Here is an 18,622-nt window from a genome sequence, read left to right as displayed (position 1 = left end):
TCCTTGGTGGTAATAGCAGTAAAAGAAACTACTATGTAAGCAAATATCATTTGGTTCTTTAGGAGCCGCTAGCTGGAGCGGAAGGAAGTTGGTACAACAGAGATAAATAAAAAGCCAGCTAATCCGGTGTCTACAGTCCAGGTCTGCCCTCAATCTTTTGTTGTTGCCGATGTGCGCCTTTAGATTGTTTGATTCTCTTATTGCGATTGCAACGTAGGGGCGGTATCGCTACAAGTAATATTTTGAAGATAAACACCACGCATGCCTTAGTATCTGCCTTCGGAACCCCTTGGTAGTCATGATGATATTGAGCTCATCGCAGGCCTGCAATGACAGATGACACTCTGTCATGATTGTTGTGTATATGTTTGTAAATATCAATGACATTACTCTAATAGACTTATTTTCGACGCTGGATGCTGGCTGTATTTGTTTACGAGTCATGAGTTGTGAGAAAGCAATCAGAGTATTATCGACGCGATCGCTTTTTGAATCATCTATAGAGGTGCTGCAGACATTCTTTAATTGCGAAGTCTTTTTTTTTGATGTGATAATAGCGATGAACATATAAAATGTCTGCTACTGATGTACCTTCCTTAATCCTGTACCATACCATAAGAGAATACCTGAGGCTGCTATAGACAGCATCACCAAAGTTGCTATCGCCAAGCGCTATAGTATTGCGAGCAATGCGGGTCTCCCGCCTTTTTTTTTTTTTTTTTTTTATTTTATTTTATTTATTATTTTTTATTATTTATTTATTTATTTATTTAAGCACACACTATTTTGCTGGTATAATTGAAGTATAATATCTGTCTGTAAAACCACTGTGGAAAAACGCAGTATCAAGCACCCTCGATTTGTCACCTATATTTAACTAGTGATATTACTGATCATGCAGTGTGGTTGATCAGCGTTCAGTCTCTATCGCTTCTGGAGTATCCCTAACCGTGAGTCCAAGAAACAGCATCAAGAGTTTAGAATGTTACAAGATCAACAGAAAGTGTTTCTCGTTAAATCACATTAGGGTGAATTGATTGTAACACAGACAGTGAGATCATTCAATTGCATTATTCGAATCTTCCTGAATCGTCACATGTTGGCAGCTTCCTCAGTCGAAAAGAGCTTTAGAAATATATCCGTACCTCTAAGATCTTCCAAAATATATTTATCAGTACGGGTTATGTGGGGAAGTTGGTGCACATTGTTGAGTGGGTTGATTTCGTCGGGTTGGCATAAAATAACGACTCCAGTAGGAAGGCTGACCAGTCATTTTCTCCGACAAATTACTTCATTGCACCTGCTACTTCCAGCTTCTTGGGGCAACTGAAATAGCAGATGTTGTTCCGTCTCAGGAGACTTCCTACATATCTGACAAATTAGAGGGAGTTTATCAGGCATATATCGGTGGAGGCGGACACCGAAGGGGAGCTTGTCAATGAGTAGTCTCCACCACACATTCGATTTCACTCCATCTTTTGAATTATAGTATAAAGGAAGTAGCTATCCTCATTTCGTGAAGACAAGTGAATGGAAGCTTTTCTCATTTTCGGTGCCTCTGATAGTGCTGTAATTTCTTCAACCACGCTCTACAAATAAGTAAAATAGTAGATTGAATTGTTCAGAACCTTACACGGTAGTTGTAATAATATTAATAAATTGTCTTTTTCATGGCTTCTTGTTTTTATAGATCCATAAAAGGGATTATGGAGACGGTAGGTCATCACGCCGATAAGGTTCCTCATGGAGGCCGCAAAGCCGGAGCATAACGTGCAGCCCGCATGGGATTGATACATCAGATATCTGAGCAAGGCAACTGGCTTCACACCCGCTTGGCGATCCATTATATGCACCCAATCGCAAAGAGTGTATCCTATGCAATAGCTGGATTCTCACAGCCTATGGGGCTTTTGGCTTCCTAACACCGCAAGGGAGTGTCAATGCTTCGACAAACATATAACATTTAATGGTTACATCACAGCTCTTGGATTGTGGAAGCGCTGAAAGTATGCGGAAAACGAGAACCATTTATGTTTTTATAAGCAACAAGCGTAGTTGAGAAAGCTCGTCCCCAAGGAACAAACCCTATACTCCTCGTCGCACAAAAGAGGCAATACTGTCTTTCCTGCGTCCCGAAAAGCATGCCAAAATCCTATTGAAGCATTCAGAGGTATTATATTCCTCATGGCTCGAGTATTAATAGACTTTTAGTCAAGTTTTATTGTTTTGAACAACACAGTGAATTCTGTCCATTCGAAGTAGTCAGGGGGATGCTAACCAATCCCGCTAGATACGATTAAATCAAAGGAGATTTGGGAAAACCTACAGGCATCGAACAGCCACCTTTACAAGTGAGTGAGGACCTTCTCTTTATCGCGCACGGACCATGAGACGACTTTTCAAATTCTTTTAAGAGAAGAAGTCCAAAGTCGCCCCAGTTAAATGTTTTAGCCGTGATACATCTCAAAAATAAAGAATCGCGTTTATTAAATTTCAAGTCGATCTATTTATACAGCATAAAGCAAATTATTACCTTCATTTGTTTTTCCTCTTGAGAATCTGCTCCGATGAGCCTAGAAAGACATGAGGGTGTAACAATGGCAGTGTTTTGACCAGATCAAAGAATATATTGAATTTTCAGAGAAATAATTTTTTTAGGCCTCATGTGAGCGACATAAGGATACTCTCGGACTTGAAATTAAGGAATTTAGTTCGAGGCTGGATTTAAGGCAAAAAGTCATTTATCATTTCCATCACACTTCATTTTTCTTGATATAGCAGGAGAAATATTCTACTTCTCAATCAATGAAGCGATTAAAAGTGAAGTATGATTCCCTAGACATTTTCCTAATAGAATTAACCTGCTCAAAGAACGCTATTGCAAATAGAGGTAGTATGACTAGCCGCAACTGCAAAAAAAAAAAAAAAAAAAAAAAAAAACGATAGTCAATATAACTGCTGAGAAAACAATGGAAAGAATTAATTGTTTTTTATTTTTATCAGAACATGTTGTGGCAAGCCAAGTTTGATTTAACTTGGTTTTATTCATTTTTCTTGAAAAGTGATGGTGTTATGATTCTAAAGAACTGATGAATGATCTGAAAAGATGCATATGTATTGCAGTGGGATCGAAACGATGAATCGACGGAAACAAAAGAGCGATGGAAGGGATTGTAATGATTGACAAGAACAAAAGAATGTTCGCTTTAACCTGTTTAATGATCAACGAGTTAGACAAATTAAGTTTGGAACGTGTAATTTTGAATTGACTATCTGAACAAACGCAGATCAGTAAAAATAAAGTCAGACATTCAACACAAGAACCAAAGAAAAAAACTTTGGTATATCAATGCCCACCTTTTTCTCAAGTAGTCATGTCTTTCAAATCAAATCTCCGAGATTGTTTGAGCATTCCAGGCATTTGCCTTTGAAGATATTGGCTCTGTTGATCCGAGGGGGAGTAAGGGACATTGCAACCACAGAACTTACCACAATCCCCGGCCCAGGCCCCTGCCAGTCTTCACTTTTTTTTCGTTATTATTGTATTTGTTTACATTGCGGTGAACATTTGGACCTGCATCTAGACCATCTCGGCCCTAGCATTTTTTAGGTACATCTCTGTGCGTTCAACTCATGATCTGATGGAGAGCTTTTTTTGCTTTTCTTTTCCTTTTTAAAGTTGACAGAATTACTTCGCCATAATCGTGGCCATGGTCATATTTAATTCATACCTTCCCTTGTTTCTTCTCTATTTCACCTCTTGTTCTTCCACTCCACCGCCATGGTATAAAGCATGCGTCCTCGATTTGCCGACTGATTGTCTTGTTCATATCACCATTCTTGATCCCCGCCTCATTATTTAGTTATGCACAAAGTTATAGGCCCCTCCCATGTTATTTAAGCAGTATGTGGTGTTATAGAGGGTAAGGCCATGTATGTTCCTGGGCGGCTCTGTCCTCACCACTTTGCCCACCGATCCAACTACGGCACAGATGTTTTATCTTGATCTATCGAGGCCCTGGCATACCGGCAGCCCAGCCTACCAGCAACTTTCCAATGGTTACGCGGGTAGACGGTTTGCAAGCGCACTCATGAAGAACAATCAAGAATGGTTTGTCTTCATCAACGGCACAGCCTATAGCTATGGCCTTGGTTCAGGCAGCTGGAGAAGACTTAAGCAAACCACTTATGCTAATACTGGCCTTGGACTGGCAGCCGCTACAAATCCTGTCTCGGGTTGGGTCTATATTCCAAACGGATACTATTCCATCGAAACAGGCAAACGGCTGATGACTTATGATCCAAGAACAGAAGACTATTATTACGAACAAACTTCACAGCCGGACCTTGTTCAGATGAATAATTACATGGTGACATGGGCGCCTGGGCTGAAAAGTTTATTGGTCTTTGGCGGATCCATTATTGAGACATTTTTCACTCGCGACAGTTTATACGCACTAAATGATGAAGAAGGCTGGAAGACCCTAGCAACAAACGGATTTAGGCCTTCAGCTCGACTCTTGGGCTGCTTCATCCCCGCGTATGGCGGTACAAAGATGATTCTCTTTGGGGGCCTAGGGAATGGCCCATCAGCATCAGAGCCAGGCACTGTCCTTGGAGATATCTATATTCTAGATGTTGCAACGTTGACATGGACTCGGGGTACTGATGTTGGGCTGTCGGGTGCACGAGCTGGACATGTGTGTGCCTTTAGTAATAACCAATTGATCGTCTGGGGAGGCTTTTCAAGTGGTGCAGATATCGATACATTTCTATTTATAACCTCAATACCCGAAAATGGACAACAAGCTACACTACCGAATCAAATGAACTTACAGGGAACCCCACCGAAAGTCCAGAATCGCCTAACCTGCTAGTGATCATTGGCGGTAGCATTGGTATTGTGGCCTTGCTTGCCTTCCTCGGTGCAGTATTCTGGCGTCACAAGAAAAATAAAGAGTATGTCAAACCTAGTACTGGCTTAGTGGTTTCACCAGATGTGGACCCACCTGTGCTTTTGGTCGCTCCTGAACCACTTAGCCAAGACCCGTACCGCCATTATGCTCCTCCTCACCAGGTATCAACACTAATGCAAGCACAAACCCAGACACAAGGACAACAGACATTTCCTAATCAAATCCAAACACCGGCGTAGCATACCAAGTACCAGTAGCATCACAAGTACCAGTAGCATCACAAGTACCAGTAGCATCACAACATGATTGGCGCAGCTCTTTCCAGCCACAGCCAATATTCCAGCTCTCGCCAGGGCCCCAACCATGTCCTCAGGTAGCGACCCCACCTGAGCAAATGCCTCAGCCTTTATCGCCGGCCCAACCTCAGCCTGTGTTTCAGTCCCAAACCCCCAATAGCCCAACCACAGCCACTTTCTCCAGGAAGCTCTGGCTATGTTGATCCAGAGCAGCAAAGGTCCCTAGAATGGCAGCAAGCACAGGCTGGCATGGTAAATCGCCAATAATAACCTAGACTCAAATGCTATTGCCAAACCAAAAGCATGGTCGGCGATGGCAGACACATTCATCCTATTTCTCTCATTTATCATGAACTAATAAAGGATGAGTCAAGCTATAAAGCTATATATTTTTTTCTCATCAGGCACATCTTCAGTCCTCTTTTGGAAATAGTTGTTAGTTTAAGGGACTAATCTCTCTATACAGCTAATCTTTGATACCCATGCGCATTGCAGAAGGTTGAGTCTGGCTTACTAAGTTTATTGCATCATTGGAGTCGACAGTAGAGAATCAAGCCTGATATAGATTAATAACGAATTTGAAATGTGACGAGACAAGAATGTAGATCTTTATTTTCATAGTAGAAACGAGTATTTATATCTCTTTTCTAAGCCAGGTCACTTATTGATAAGGCCATAATTTCGTTCCAAGGTTTGATAAAATGAGGAATGTGAGGAAAGAAATAATATGAAGCAAAATAATCGCCGTTGCTAGCGCCATGGGTTTATAGCTATGAGTGGTCGCGTGCGCTAGTACAGCGCTTCTCTTGTCACTGCTGCATGTTGTTCTACCCATCAACATTGCAAGCACTGCTATGTGCATCTAACTGCCTGTACTTTTGCCGCTGCCGCTTGGTGGTCTGCAGTCTCCAACGAGGCTGCGGCCGAGATCTTGCATCAACGAAGAAGCCGCGACTGCTCCAATAGTTGTCGATGCATTTCCTCTCAATGAAATTGCCTTCAAGCTCCCAGATATTGGCTTCAGGCGGGAAAGCCTTCCCATTTTACGAAGTATCTCCCTCCGTCAGACGCAGCGGTACGATGGCCGACAATATATTCAACTTCAGGAGCATCATCGCCGTCAAGATCGTCTAAGGCAAGCTTGAATTGTGATGGTGCATATGGTGGCCAAGAAGTCCGCCAGTGCAGTATTACCCCGGAACAGTAAAAGGGCCTTCATATCGAGGAAATGAGTTTGTCCTTCTTGAGCCATTTCTTGGAGAACCTAGTGGACAAATCCTTTGCCGTTATCGGATTGCAGGATACATGGAACTCCAATGGGTAAAAATATTGAACAATACAGTCGCCATGGTTTTGGAAGATTTATCCTTCAGAGGGACTAAGAATACAAATCCTGTGCATACACCAACTAAGGCAAGAAGCCTGACATTGACATTAGCCGTGCAAGGTAGCTTGCCAGCAAGAGCAACAGCCATGTGTTCGCCAGGCAGCTGTGCATGTATTGCTTTCATCGGGTGATATCCCTTACGTTCTATATTAACACGATGACATTCTGCGCAACGTCGGCATTTTCAAGGCAATCCTTGGCGAGATTGGGCCAAGCCTTATGCATAGAATGGATCTGATTAACCAATCTCATGTATAGTATGAAGTTGCATCCGCTCGGGTTCAGGTACAGTGCCTAGGATTGCCATCGCTCTGAAGCATAAGCATATATCCATAGATTTCGACACCCTTCAACAATATGTAATCTTCTGGGGATATTTTACCGTGTCGTAGGCTCTCAATATATTTCGTGTAGTTCTGTAACGCTTTGCCAGTAGGATACCTCTTAAAGCTATTGACATCGATGCTTTTCCATATGGAACCGACAAGTGTATCATGGAAGGTCTTGGAGATGCGAAGACAGCTCACAGGATCTTTTCGGCTGAGGAAGCTGCCAATATTTAAGATGATATCTGGAAGATCCGGAGGGTATTTTTGCACCGTTCATGGTTCCAAGAGACGATAACGGAGTACAGTTTTGGCTACGACAAGGTGAACATATTGAACGAGGCCCATTTATAGCCATGAATAGTAGCGAGTTTTCACTCTGGTTAACTCAGTTGCGACTGCGCCTTTAAAAAGATCTCTAAAAGAAAATAGCTGTCATTTCCGATCTCTTGAAAGGCTAAGCTTTTTTTTTTTTTTTTTTTTTTTCAATTTATTCCCGTTGTCCATCATCAAATGACACAGAACAAATGTTAGCTTTACGCTACGATCCTGTGATAAACACCGCCTGTACTCCAAAATGGATACTATTCTGCTGCGAAAGGTAGACAGCTTTAGGGGCTGCTATCCGGACAGAGGCATTTACGACTATTCCAAAACCAACTGCCAGATCGCCCTTTGAAGCAAAATTTTTCTTTGACGCAGGAGTTTTCGAAAAAAATAAAAAAAAAGCCTTTAATGTTACATGAAATGGTCGAATTATGATATACAAATACACTAGAGTCTGCTGTCTTTCTCCAAGGTTTTCTGTTAGGAATGTGTTTGGCTAGAAATACCGCCGCCATTACCACTATTGCATTACTACTACTAGCATTGCTGCTGCCACTACCACTACCACTACCACTACCACTACCACTACCACTACCACTACCACTACCACTACCACTACCACTGCCGCTACCACTGCTACTGTTACTGGCACCACCAGCACCGCCACTATCGCTTTTGCTTCCTACGCCATTGATTTTGCTGACGCTGTTGCTATTAGTGTTGTTGCTGTTGTTATTGCTGCTATAGTGCATTTGGTGATACTCTTCCACGTATGACTCGACTGTGATAGATAAATGTGAATCTAAAGGTGCGACCTGTTTCTCGTTTACAGAGTAACGGTACGTACCAGGACCAGCACCAGTATAGCTATGTATACCAGGTAGCCCGCTCACCACCCGCCGATCTCTTGATCTTGCGGTTCCAGCATAGCGCCCACCTCCACGGGAGGTGACCCAATGGATGGTGATGGCGTTCAAGGTAACGTCCAAGGTACAAGAGGCCAAGCAAATTAAGCCTCTTTCTTCTCCTTTGAAGTAGACCAAGGTAAAGACGTTTGCGGAACTAAGGACCAAAGCAATGATACATCCCATTAATGTCCTCCGAGCCACATCTCGAAGCTTGCCCTTGGAGGGGCCCTGAAGAAGGGAGGTCGAGCTCATGAGGGGGCGAATAAACAAGGCAGTCAACCAGGAAGAAAGGAGGTGTCGTAAAGAATTAAAGGAAGGGTTGCTTCGAGTTTCAAACCAATTTGACAGATCCCTGTCACCTCGTTGACCTTGGACACTCTATAAATGAACATCAGGGCCAGAATCCCTACGAATGGTAGCATCAAGACCATATTGATTCTGTATAGCTATAAAGTGAATGGTGAATTAAATGGAAGAAGAGCTATGATTAATACATGTGCGAATACGATGGCGCGTTCGTTGTTCATTATTGGTACTTATATCCTTGGCCATGATATTTCTTTTCTTTCGGTAATCTCTGCTTACTGGAAAGTCTTTTCGTGTAGAACCCACAGCAGTGACGACGTAGACCTTTTCCATCAAGAAGAGGTAGATGATAATCTTGGACAGAGCATAGAGGACGATACAAGAGAGGATGGACATACTGCAGGATATGGTATTAAAGTTGTTGGTCTGAGTCAGCATAGTGGCGACGAAAGAAAAGGCCCAGGAGACCAAGTATAAAGAAATGACGAGCCCTCGTGCATAGTTGATGGTTCCTATCGTGTCCCAGAGGTCTTGCGACCAAAGAGTAAGGACATGACTGAGATACATGCCAAGGATATGAAAAGTGAAACCGACTCTATAGGCCCAATCAAAAGGACAGAAAAAAAAAAAAAAAAGTTACTTTTAGTTTAGTTACATCCGTACAAGCCGTAAATGCGCGCGTGTGCCATGCATAGAGACTGCTGAATTTTTGATGGTTTCGAAATAAGGTGGTACCTTCGACATCTGGTCTGAACATTGTTATGACACGAATGAGATGATGAATGAAGAGGAAACAACTGAATGAGATTGTTGGATGAAACTTATTATTGCTGCTATTGTTATTGTCGTTATTGTTGTCGTTGTTGCTGAAGGAATGGGATCATCCGACCCGAGAAAGAGGAAACACAAAGTGTTTTAAAAAACCGGGTCGTGAAGTGAGGGGAAGGAGGGGGGTGAAGAATGCTAAAGGAACAAAAAGGATAAAGGGACAAAAAGGACAAAAGGGCACAGAAAGGAGGAGTGGGATGAGGAGAGGAAGATCGATTTGGGTAGACCTATTTAGGATATAAAGTATAAAGAAGTATTTATAAGTGGTTAGTGGATGTTCTACTGAGCCATTCAAACTCTCTGCAAGGGGAAAAGACGCCTTGAAAACAAAAGATGTCCACATGTTGGATGTCCTGTGCATTCGGACACACAGATCAAAACAATAAATCCTAAAAAAGGGCATGCACCAGAAGAGCAGAAAAAGCAGAAAAAGCAAACCTTTTTTACAAACACCAATTCTTTCTACATCTTATTATACAGACACCCTGCTCTTTTTTATTATTTTGTGGTATTGTGGGGTGGAAGGGACATGTAATATATATATACATGTACATATTTATTGTTATAAAGTTCTTTATATCAATGTTGCACTGCATGAATGAAAACAAATTTGAAGATGGATATCCAATTAGCGACCTTGTCAACACTCTTTCCTCTCCACTGGCAATAAACCCATGACTATGAAGAAAAAGGGTGAAAGGAAAGGAAAATGATGAGAAATTTTTTTTTTTTTCCTTTTTCTTCTTCTTTGCGTATTATACATCCATTTCATGGTTAACCTACTCTTCATTTGGATTTTTTTTTTTTTTTTTTTTTTTTTGTAGTACATATAACAGTGTACAAATGAAGCTTAGATCTAGCAATGAAGGGTCATGACTGCTGTTCACTGGATTAATACGTTAATACTTCAAACTTGACCTTGTACAATACCTGAAAGTGAAAGAAAAAGAAAGAAAGAAAAAGGCCCCTGTAGACTATTAGTGAACAGATTGAGGAAGAATATGAGAGCAAAGCTGAATAAATAAAAGAATATTCAAATTGATGTGCTGTGTTGAGTGATCAGTTAATGAAAGGAAATGAGACAAAGGATAAAGGAATAAAAGCATTTGAATGAAAGAGGCAGAGGAGAGAGAGAGAGAGAGAGAGAAAGGTGATGTAGAAGAGAGAGAAGAGAAGAGAAAGTGATGGCAAGACTGTTTGAGCCACAAAACAGGGTGGTGGGTGCGTCTATGTTATTGATTGATGATATTGTAATTGTTAGTGTTGTTTGCATTGTTTGCAATATTTGCAGGATTTTTTTTTTTTTTTTATACTATGCGCCTGGGCCGTTTGGATTATCGAGGCGACCATTCTATCCTCTATTCTGTCTAATTCGTCTTTTTTTTTTTTTTTTTTTTTTTTTTTTTTTTTTTTTTCCTTCAAAGGAATCAATCAAGTTGTACAAATTATCCAAACTAAAAGAAAAAGGGCGCTTCTTTGCCTTATGCTTCGCCCCTGAGATCTTGTGCACCAATGTTTGGACGACTTTTCAACCTTTTCAATTCTAAACAGAATAATATTTCGTAACGCATGGATTACATGGTTCATGCATGAGTTTTATTTTGCATAATAAACGGATATCAGGGGGAAATCAAATTTACAAGAGTATGTAATGTTGTTTTGTATATCTCAATGTTTGTATAGATTATATTCATTTGGCTCATGCACGTAATAGCTGTGTCGTGCTTCTACTTCCACTACATGCACATGGACGTTCGAAGGAAATGGATCTACTGCATGTTGCCCTGAATCGTGCGTTATCCTCAACAAAATTGCATAACAACTATAATTTCAAAAATATTAATATGCAATCAAATCATAATTCGACAATCTTATCCATTCGATGGATCAAAAGGAATGGTTACAGAAAGGGGTGTGGGAAGGGATCCAGGGGGGGGGGGAAGTGAGTACGGAAGATTAAGATGGAAAAAATTAATGTCTCTTTAATTTCGTTATTCGTTATCATTGCAAAGAAGAAGGAGTATCATAAGCGGAATATTTTAACAAAGAAATATGAAGTCGTGTGAATGCTATAAGATGAAACTAATATACAAGTGGGGAGGAATCGAAAGGATCTTTTTTGTTTGCTTGTTTGTTTGGTTGTTTGCTCCTTATTCATGCTGCGGTGGAGGTGTTAGGCATGCTCGTAAAGGAAGACCATGACCACTTGCGACGGTGTGTCTTGCTACCATCATCAAGACTTCCAGTAAATTATTCCTGCCTCGCTTGATAATAGAAGTGAATACTGATGATGAAGATGAAACAGAAGGTCGAGGAGAGATAGTTGTTGGGGTGGAAGCATTCTCATTGTCTGCAGTAGTTGTCGTTGTAGCAGCAAGACCATGGGATGATACATCCGGTTCGCTCTTATTTCCCCATTTGAAAGTCCCAATGACTTCATCAAGCGAGTTTGTGGTAGAAGTAATGACGTTAGTGAGAGAATCCACACTCTTTGAGAACTGTTCCTGTGCAAACTCTAGCTGACTCTTGACTTTTTTCACAGCCTTGGCCTTTGGGGTCCGGCCGCGATAATGTTCCTTGATGCAGGGTTGACAAATGCGTCGGGTGTGACCCAGCCCAAAGCATTCATTACATTCCCTACGACCTTCAAAGCAGAATTGCAGGATGATGAGTCCCTTGAGGGTAGGCTTGGATGGCACATGACGCAAGGTACCGATCCACGAGTGCACTTGTGGCAGTCCTCTGTGTGGAAACCCCGGACACACTCACGGTGTCCCTGGGCGATGCATGGTTTCGTCAACGTTGATTGCATTATTGTTTATTAAGAATGGAAAGGAGGAGGGTGAAGAAAGATGGGTGAAAAAGAGAGTGTTCAGTAAGGAGGCTTTCGAGGAATATAGTTTAAGGGAAAGGTAACACACGAATGAAGTTAAAAGAATGGTTTGTGCGTTGGAGTGAATTTGCTGACTAGTTTAAAAGAGGCGTCTTTGTACTGTTCTCTGTTATTGATGATGATGATGATAAACTAATTTTTTTATGGAAGCGGAGGGAGGATCTTGTGTCTTTATATATATTATGAAAACCAATTAAGAACCAAAACCGAAAGTGATAATGTGGGAAAAGCTCAAGCCAAGAATGACGATGGCCCACGCGCAATTAGCGTTTCTGAGGGAGATCTTGATCCCGGTGAAAAGAGTGTACTCGTGCGGATGGCATGTGGCCATTTAGGGTTATCGTCGGTTCTTTTTTGCTTGGCTGAAATAAAAAATGGCTGTGCCAAGAAATTTTATTTTTCGGCTCTTTGTCATTTCGATTCAGATTTCAATACATTTCAAAGTAAAAAGTTTTTCTAATTGACGCTGGTGCTCTATCATTATTAGCATGATCTGTGTGACAGCGAACTTTTTTTCTATTTTTTCTTGGCATGCCAAGAAAATCTACAAGTCCGGCGGATCAAAATTCAGCTCTGAGGTTTGAGGTTTATCGGACCGACACTGTGGGTTTGTATATCCATGAAGAAAAATCAATCGCGCAGATCCTCTTCTTCTCCGTCGGTCATGCAAAGAACGACAATCCCCTAGAATGAGTTGCTCTTCCTCTCTTCCTTTATTTGACTTTACTTTTATTTTGTTTATTTATTATTGTAGTTGTTAATGCAGCTTGCCAAGAAAAAAAACTTAAAAAACTATAACATGGATCTGCTATTCACGCATTCTTGGATCAAACTAGTCAACTCAATTTCAGACAAGCAACAGCAACGAAGCCTTTACGCTTATGTAAACTTAGATGAGATTGGTAGCATTTATTTTCTCTTGCTTCTATCATCACTATGCCCTTTAGATGTCCAAGACCCGCTATTTGATATGTAGCATTCTACATTCCGAATCCTTGCTCCTTGGACTTGTGGTTCAGTACGCCATACAGGCCTCTTTGATACGCGCTGACCTAGCACTCTACAATGATCAGCAATACAGGCATCACAATATCAGACCAACTCAAACGCGTGGTTGACTGCTGTAAATGCTTCATCAACACCTTGTATATTCGCCGCTATTACCTCACCAAAGGAGGCCACTCACCCGAAGAAAGCATCTCCTTCTTACTATGGCTTCCAGACGTATTCTTGTTCTTATTTATTATGAGCGTTGTAAACACTGCCTCTTTATATAAGTTTATATTAAGCACCATGGCAAAACAATGAATCTATACCTCCATTGAGCTATACAGGCGTCACTCTCTTTCTTATATATATATATAAAGAGCTTAATGTTTTGCTCAATCTGTTTCTGCAAAGCTTCGCCAGTAGGATAGTTCGGTCTATAAATATCGATGCTTCTCCATATGAAGCTGTTCAAGTGCATTTTGAAGATTTTGGAGATACAGATACACTTCAAGAGGTCTTCTTTATCGAGGAAGCTCTCGGCATGTGAGATGATTCCTGAAAGACCCAGAGAATGTAATTCAAAGCTGCTGCGCATGATATTAATATCAATGTCAACAAATGGCGCGTAGAGGGTGGTACTTGGAGAATCTGTTTGATAATTCCCTTTGATTAAGCAGCCCTGCAGGCTATCCCAAGTCTCAAAAAAGAAAATTAACCTGACACATGGCAAACTAAATAGAATTGCGACTTGTAAAATGGTGGCAACATTCCAATACTGTATCATAAGTGATACCGGTGCATTTTTTTCATCAGTCAGATATTATTTTTACCGATGGGCTTGACGTACGGTGCAACGCTGATCTTTAAGTAGCGGCATGATGTATATAGAACAGAAATATCCGGTGCACCCTTGGTACACCATAGCAGAAACCACCGACAGTGAGGGTTTTCTGAGTGGTGCATCGAAAAAAAAAAAAAAAATCCTACACCATAGTGCAAGATCCACTGGTGAAACACTGGTTGCATAATATGTGACATATTGTGCACTATGTAAGAAAACTGTAAAGAATGCTGGTAGGATATGAGGACTCTTTACGATAGGAGAGACCCCTTTTGTCTTTCCTTCCCATCATGTTAATTGTAAAAAGTATAAATAGAATCGTCGTAGGACGATGCGTGTTGTGAGGGTTGTGTATATTATTGTTTTTTCGGTGGCTTTGCTCTCCCTTTTCTTTTTTTTTTTTTTTTTTTTTTTTTTTTTTCTTTCCCCCTCCCTGTTGTTTTTATCCACCACCAAGAGCTTCTTTTTCTCATTCATTAAAAAGCATCCTCTACTTTTTTTTTTTTTTTTTTTTTTTTTTATAAATCAATAAAGTCATGACAGAGCACAAGAGCAAGAAACGCACTGCAGCAGGTGACTTTATAAATATTTTAAACTGGAAATGAAAATATAAATAAAGATAATAAATAAAGTATATTTTTAAAAGCTACTAACTATGACAATGACTTGATTTTTTTTTTTTCTTCTTTTTCTTCTCTCTATTTTGTCTATTAGAAATGGAGGACACTCCGGTGAAGGCTCTAAAGAAAAGAAGGAAAAGGGAAAGGACGAGCCTAGATCAAGCCTGACAATTCTGAAATGAAGGAGAAGGAGGAGAAGGAGAAGAAGAAGAAGAAGGAGAAGAGAAGGAGAAGGAGAAGAAGAAGGAAAACAAGGAAAACAAGGAAAACAAGGAAAACAAGGAAAAGAAAGTAAAGAAAGAAAGAAGGAAAGCAAAGACAAGAAGGATAAGGAGGAAAAGAAGAAGGAAAAAGAAGAAAAGGAGGAAAAGAAGAAGGAGCAGGAAAAGAAAAAAGTAACAGGAGACATATCCGAGAAGCAAGATAAAAAGAAGAAGAAGACAGGTCTAACAAGGAAGAATTGAAGGTTAATAAGACTGAAAAGGAGGAGAACAAGGATAAAAAGAAAAGAAGGATAAAGCTGACAAGGAGGGAAAGGAGAAAATTAGCAAGAAGGAGAAGAAAGACAAAGCTGACAAGAAGGAGAAGAGAAAGCTGACAAGAAGGAGAAGAAGGACAACGAGGCCAAGAAGGAGAATAAGCAGAAGAAGGAAAAATCAGAAAAGAAGGAAAAGAAGGAAAGGAAGAAAAGAAGGAGAAGAAGGAAAAGAAGGACAATAAGGAAGAAAACAAAGCAAAGGAATCATCGCCTTCTGCTTCTGTCTCTACCTCTACTTCTACTTCTATTTCTGTGCCAGAATCAGAAGTATCTGTCGGACAAAAACGCTGGAACGATTGGAGCCAAGCTGATTTGGGTGATGAAAAGCAAACAAACAAATTCTTGCGTCTTCTCGGTGCGAAAAAGCCGTGAGTACTTCTGAAGGAAGTTCATCACCATCTTTATCTCCTTTTACCACCTCAACTAAGACTACAAAACAGGTGGTGGATTGTTCGGATCATTGGGCTCATTTGCTAATTCGAGCCAACATACCAATGCGGACTCTGCAATCGATAGTATGGTAGGCCGACAAGTGAATAGGGATCTAGAAAAACAATTCCGAGAAGGTCTCAAGATCCGACAGCAGATGAAGAAGGGCAAGAGTGTAGGCCTTGGTTTTGGATATTAAGGAAATCAAACAAGGCATCAATAACGGTTATATATATACATGCTAAAAAAAAAAAAAGAAAATTCTGCATCAGCACACCTGCATTATCATCCTATTAAAAATTTTTAATCTTATCAGACGTTTTAATAAACTATATATATTTTTCCTTCTGATGCTGACTAAATTAAAACAAAACTGTAACTATGATGGTGCGCTATATGTTCCTGGGTATTTTTCTTTTTCTTTAGAAATAAAGAGAGTATAAACATAGGCAATACATAATATTGGAAAGTAAGAAAGACGGAAAAGATTGTACTAGTTCTCTCATGTCACCATGGTCAGAGGCGGTTCCATAGTGGTAGTGGATTCATACTGTTACTGAGAGGGGATGCTAATGAGGACCTGTTATTTTCGCCATTAGGATTGCTGTTTTGTAATTTCTGACCTGTGCTATCTTCATATTGCCTCGTGGCCTCTATTGAATATCTATTGCTCGTTCCGTGCTCCTCTTGATCCTGATCTACAGATTGAGTATCGTCGTCATCTTGATCTTCAGCATCGTCTCTAATACTTTCTTCTGTTTCAGCGATTCCTTCTCATCTATGTAAAAGATAGGTTGAGGTATCATCGCAATGGAAGAGTTAGAAATAAATAAATAAAATTTCGTCAGATTTATAATTAATAGCATTTTAAGAACATGGTTGAATTGATTGATGATGGGATATATATGTATTCTATAACTTACACACTTCATAAAGCGAAAAACTCGCATACCAGTGGATTTTGTCGCTTGGTCTAAAGCCTGCTTAGCCTCACAGATCATTTGCTCAATCGAGAAACACAGTCGTTTAAAGACCTGATCATCCTGTTTTCAGCCTCTGTTAACTCGATTGCAGCAACACTTTGCGCTAGTGCTAAATCAGCTGCGGTGACTCCACTGTCCATAGAGTAAGTGTAGACCATTCATCATCCAAAAAAAAAAAAAAAAAAAAAAAAAAAAAAAAGAAAAAGCGCAGCCGGTCAAAAGTGTTATATGTGTGGTTGCGGATCATAAATGGGATTGCAGTGTTTAGAAAGTTATAAGAGAAAGGGTTGACGGAATAAGCGCAAATAGGGATTGCATGCAGCACAAAGCAGTCAAAAGGAAAAAAAAAAAATAATAAAAAAAAGCATGATTAGCGTTGTTGGATTATGGAATCAGGAAGCCACTTGAGAGTCATACACTCCCACTGTCAAGAACAAAAAAATAAAATAAAATAAAATAAAAAATAAAAAATAAAAAAAACTCTTACGACTGTAATCGCGTTTCGAGCTCTTGGACTCTACTTGCTTGTTTCCGAACAGTAGTCTCAAGGGATTGGTTGATCGATAGAAGTGAGGCTTCGAAATTTCTAAATCTGCAATCTTCCGTTTTGTCCGTGCTGCTTCCTCTGCACGCCGACTGTCTTCGGCTTGTTTATTGGCTGCTGCATTAGCTGCTGCCGCTGCGGAAATGTTACCCTTGTTTGATCGGGTAGTCAGATGAGTCGAGGTAGAGACTGTGGAGTTCACACTAATTGCAGAGGATGCGTCATCTCCTCCGCCGCCACTGGTATAACTATTGTTGTTATTATTGTTGCTATTGTTGCCTCCATGGTTTCCATTACGGATTGATCCATTCTACTGAGACTTCCAACCCCTAGATGCAATGAGGATGAAGGGTTTGATCCAACTGTTGATCCAGACGCTGATGTGCCCACAGCTGATTGTGATGATGATGGTACAGAGTCGATTTTAATAGATGCACCTGCTGCCATCCGTACTGGTTTAGCGCCCGTTGTTCCATTATTGCTACTACTACTGTATCCAACCGTACTCGCCTGTTCGCGGCCGACCTGTGCTTCCTCCGGAACCGGCTCCTACCACACCGACTTTGGATGTTGAGGTGCTGTTGCTATGCCGACTGGAACCATCGAAGGGTAAGCTGATACCACCAGCCACACCGGCCTGACCGCCTGACAATAGGTGTAAGATGTCGTCCCGAGTTAGATCAGAGTCTTCAGAGACAGTACCATCATCTGAGGTGACAGAGCCACCGTCCTTGCGGTTACTGTTAGTGTGGTTGCTGTTGCTGTTGCTTGTCCCATTGGAGCTCCTAAAGGAGGCGGTCGTTGCGACAGAGTTAGAAGACCCACTCGAACAGATGCCAAGCGTGGAGGTGGGGCTGTATTATTACTGTTACTGTTTTGTTACTGTATCCAATCACAGGGCCGTTGTTATTACCACTAGAATGGCTAAACTGTCACCCTCGGGTTGCTAGTAGGCGTAGCAGTGGTAGAACCTGGTAAAGAAGCTGACCGAGTTGTTATGGGTTTGGTTGTGAGTGGAATAGATGAGATGTCCATTTGTGCCATGCTGGCCACTTTGGCACGCCTAGATGTTGTAGTTTGAGCCCATGCTATTGTTGTTTGTATTGTGTTGGTTCCTAGACGGAGACCTTGCTGTATTCATGGCCTGAGACAAAAGAGTTACTCAAAACGAATCGTCAAGGTGTGGTTTATTTTTTAAATGAAGAGACAGAAAAGAGAGAGAGTGAGTGAGTGAGTGAAGAAAGAATGAGCGTTGTGTTTGAAAGAAAATAGAATAAAAAAAAAAAAAAAAAAAAAAAAAGAGCAAAGATGAGATGATGGATTGGTAAACGAATCAAATGAAGTGGACAAAATGAGGAAGAGATGTAAATGTTTGTGAAGAACTCATTGGAGATAATGAGAGAAAAGGGGAGGAGAGTTACCCATGCAATGAATTTGTATTTTGCCCATGCTTCGCTTCATGAACCATAATAGCATGTTTATCATCAATG

General features: G+C 40.8%; 5 protein-coding genes across 5 annotated transcripts; 2 read left to right on the top strand and 3 right to left on the bottom strand.

Moving 5' to 3' along the window:
* Positions 1-3,935: 3,935 nt before the first annotated feature.
* BCR41DRAFT_372004 (hypothetical protein) lies at positions 3,936-5,155 on the top strand (the record flags this gene model as incomplete). The annotated part of the gene is made up of 2 exons (XM_022026648.1): positions 3,936-4,713; positions 4,839-5,155. The coding sequence occupies 2 exons, from the start codon at positions 3,936-3,938 to the stop codon at positions 5,153-5,155; spliced, it is 1,095 nt and encodes a 364-aa protein (XP_021879749.1).
* A 3,363-nt stretch (positions 5,156-8,518) lies between these two features.
* On the bottom strand, positions 8,519-9,259 carry BCR41DRAFT_106772 (hypothetical protein). Its single transcript, XM_022019347.1, has 2 exons — positions 9,202-9,259; positions 8,519-9,061 (listed from the first exon to the last, which is right to left on the bottom strand). Exon 2 carries the CDS (start codon positions 9,031-9,033, stop codon positions 8,626-8,628), a length of 408 nt encoding a protein of 135 aa, XP_021879748.1. The 5' UTR covers positions 9,034-9,061; positions 9,202-9,259; the 3' UTR covers positions 8,519-8,625.
* Positions 9,260-11,254: 1,995 nt separating this feature from the next.
* On the bottom strand, positions 11,255-12,358 carry BCR41DRAFT_356703 (hypothetical protein). The gene is made up of 3 exons (XM_022024694.1): positions 12,008-12,358; positions 11,535-11,969; positions 11,255-11,514 (listed from the first exon to the last, which is right to left on the bottom strand). The coding sequence occupies exons 1-3, from the start codon at positions 12,104-12,106 to the stop codon at positions 11,449-11,451; spliced, it is 600 nt and encodes a 199-aa protein (XP_021879747.1). The 5' UTR covers positions 12,107-12,358; the 3' UTR covers positions 11,255-11,448.
* A 2,171-nt stretch (positions 12,359-14,529) lies between these two features.
* BCR41DRAFT_356701 (hypothetical protein) lies at positions 14,530-15,833 on the top strand. Its single transcript, XM_022024693.1, has 4 exons — positions 14,530-14,591; positions 14,733-14,929; positions 15,299-15,531; positions 15,605-15,833. The coding sequence occupies exons 2-4, from the start codon at positions 14,817-14,819 to the stop codon at positions 15,802-15,804; spliced, it is 546 nt and encodes a 181-aa protein (XP_021879746.1). The 5' UTR covers positions 14,530-14,591; positions 14,733-14,816; the 3' UTR covers positions 15,805-15,833.
* Positions 15,834-16,156: 323 nt separating this feature from the next.
* BCR41DRAFT_356699 (hypothetical protein) lies at positions 16,157-18,414 on the bottom strand (the record flags this gene model as incomplete). Its single annotated transcript, XM_022024692.1, has 8 exons — positions 18,069-18,414; positions 17,624-17,862; positions 17,570-17,584; positions 17,220-17,380; positions 17,076-17,163; position 17,006; positions 16,533-16,648; positions 16,157-16,347 (listed from the first exon to the last, which is right to left on the bottom strand). Coding segments are annotated over exons 1-8 (919 nt in total), but the record flags the coding sequence as incomplete, so codon positions are not given.
* Between the last annotated feature and the right edge of the window lie 208 nt (positions 18,415-18,622).

The sequence above is a fragment of the Lobosporangium transversale genome (genome assembly GCF_002105155.1).
Source record: "Lobosporangium transversale strain NRRL 3116 chromosome Unknown BCR41scaffold_27, whole genome shotgun sequence".
Taxonomy (NCBI): Eukaryota; Fungi; Mortierellomycota; class Mortierellomycetes; order Mortierellales; family Mortierellaceae; genus Lobosporangium; species Lobosporangium transversale.
Note: the sequence above shows the minus strand (reverse complement) of the source record. Positions and strands in the feature narration are given on the sequence as shown.